At 40.7% G+C, this 2,421-nt stretch overlaps 1 protein-coding gene across 1 annotated transcript; it reads right to left on the bottom strand.

Moving 5' to 3' along the window:
- Nucleotides 1-312: 312 nt before the first annotated feature.
- LOC133832166 (uncharacterized) lies at nt 313-792 on the bottom strand. The gene has a single exon (XM_062262545.1). It carries the CDS (start codon nt 790-792, stop codon nt 313-315), a length of 480 nt encoding a protein of 159 aa, XP_062118529.1.
- Between the last annotated feature and the right edge of the window lie 1,629 nt (nt 793-2,421).

Here is a 2,421-nt window from a genome sequence, read left to right as displayed (position 1 = left end):
TCTTCACGAGCATTTAGGACAGTTGGGGTGCTCAACTTTGTTTTTCTGGTGATTTTCGTGGTTACGATCATTGTTGTGATTGTTACGGTTGTTGTGGTGGCTATGATTTTTGTGATTATTGCTAATTATGGCTAGGGGTCTAGGCCTCTTGTTGTAGTTACTGCTCTGCCCTTCATGGGCCTTCCTTTTATTGCTCTCATGGAAGCCCTTGTTTTTGTTGGCCTCCCTTCTTGCAGCACTATCCTTCCATATACGGTCCTCAAAGTATCCCACTTCAAGTGCCTTATCCAAGACCTCAGCATAACTAACCACCTAAGCACTGGTCATCTTGACATCTCTAGAAATCATTGGCTCAATTCCCCTCATAAATCTTTGGACCCACATAGCCTCGGTTGGTACTATTTTAGGTGCAAACCTGTCTAGCCTGTCAAATTTCTTAGCGTAGTCGGCAATAGATTGGTTCCCTTGAACCAAAGTCACGAAGTCATCCACCTTGGTTGCCAATACAGATGCACTGTAGTACTTCCTGCCAAATGCATGAACAAAGTCTATCCAGGTCATAGTGTTCAAGTCACGAGTCTGCTTTACCACATCCCACCATACTCTTGCGTCTAACTTGAGTAGGTGAGCTGCACATGAAACCCTCTGATGATCGTTCAACTCCATGTGATCAAAGATGGCTTCTAATGACTTCAACCAATCTTCTGCCACCATAGGGTCAGCTTTCCCTTCAAAACTAGGTGGGGTATGCTTTCTGAAATGCTCATAGACTGGCTCAAACCCATAAGCCATAAGCAATGATGCAGGTGGTGGTACTGGAGGCTCAGGTTGTGCTATCGGTACCTAGGGCACTTGGGATACTTGCCTATCTTGAGCCAACTCCTCATCCCTTTGTCTCAACTGTTCCCTCAACCTCACTATTTCTGCAGCCAAATCCACGGTCGGTGTAGCTGAGGTTGCTGGTTGGGCTGGTTGCATTCTCAAATCAGGGATTTCTACAGCGTTAGGACTTGTAGAGGCACCTCTTCCTTGGCCTCTTCCTCTTCCTCTGCCTCATCTTGCTCCTTTTCCTCTTGTTGACATTATGAAATTCTAAGGCACCAAAAGAAAGTCATAAGATAGGATAAATCACATAATGGTTTGGTTACTTATAGAAATTCACGAAAGTTGTCATACATTCCCACGTCCACGCCATTTAGAGTTTACAAAAGAGAAAATATTAAGCCATAATATCCAAAGTTTGTTCAAAATTACCCTATTAATTTAAACATCCAACAAAGTGTTTTAAGTAGAACCATAAAAGAATCCATAAGTTCTTAAGGGTTTTTAACAGAAGTCCCATTTTATTCATTAACATTTTTTGAAAGAAAATTTGAGACGGACTCTAGTCCTTAATCGAGGACTCGTCCCCTGAGCTGTAGTCGAAGACGTCTTTTGGAATGTGGAAGAAATCAGGAGCGCTAGCCAATGTCCTCATCCTGACGCTCACTTTTGGTATGGCGTGCATTACTTCTTGACGCGCCATCTCCCTTTCCAAATCATGCACCATCTCAAATCGTTCCTCCATCTCCCCATCATCCTTCATTACCATGACCGCCTCCACACGACTAAAATCGTAATTGTCTAGAATGTCGTAAATTGTGTATTCGAATGTGCTAAAGTCCAAATCATCCTGGATGACTTCATGCCATGCCATGGTCAACTAGAGGAGAGCCTCGGGATATATAGATAGTTATTCCCTCAACACCCGGTATTGCTCAATGGGCCAAAGCAATGTCCTTCTTTTGTTAATCAATCCTTGGATACAATCGCAAACTACCGCTGTCGTTTTCAGTACGGCGATCCTCCAATCGTCATGATCCTCATCAAGTCGAACCTTAGGTATAACGTGAATCTCTTTGAGTAATTGTTTCTTAGTGGTTCTAATAATCAAAAGCATCTTTCTAAACTGCAATTACAAAACTAAAAAATTTAAAAGGAGGAAAAATATAGATAACATTTAAAGAAAGTACTTACGACACGATGAGGTGAGATTTTCCTATCTTTAACATGTATAGAGAGAGTCCTTGGAAACATGAACATGTCTCTGATACCATTTGTAAAGCGCCCTAATCTATTACTTTTATAAAACGTCACTCAGGTTATAATTAATAGGAAAACATCACTTAAAGGATAAACTCAGTGGGGTCTTGATAAAACATGCAAGTTTGGGCAAAATAGTTAAAAATAAAAATAAAGTAATCAGATGCAATGTTTAAAAGAAAAATAAAAGTTTAACTCCCATTGGCGTATTTGGAAATAAAATTCATAACATGGTTTCTTTAAAGAAAATCTCGGCGTTCATATTGATCATTTATTCGTTCATATGAAACACCCACGCCATACATACTTAGACATTGGAACTCCCCACATCACAGCGTG

This window comes from Humulus lupulus, chromosome 4, assembly GCF_963169125.1.
Source record: "Humulus lupulus chromosome 4, drHumLupu1.1, whole genome shotgun sequence".
NCBI classification, from domain to species: Eukaryota; Viridiplantae; Streptophyta; class Magnoliopsida; order Rosales; family Cannabaceae; genus Humulus; species Humulus lupulus.
This window is presented reverse-complemented; position numbering and strand designations above follow the sequence as displayed.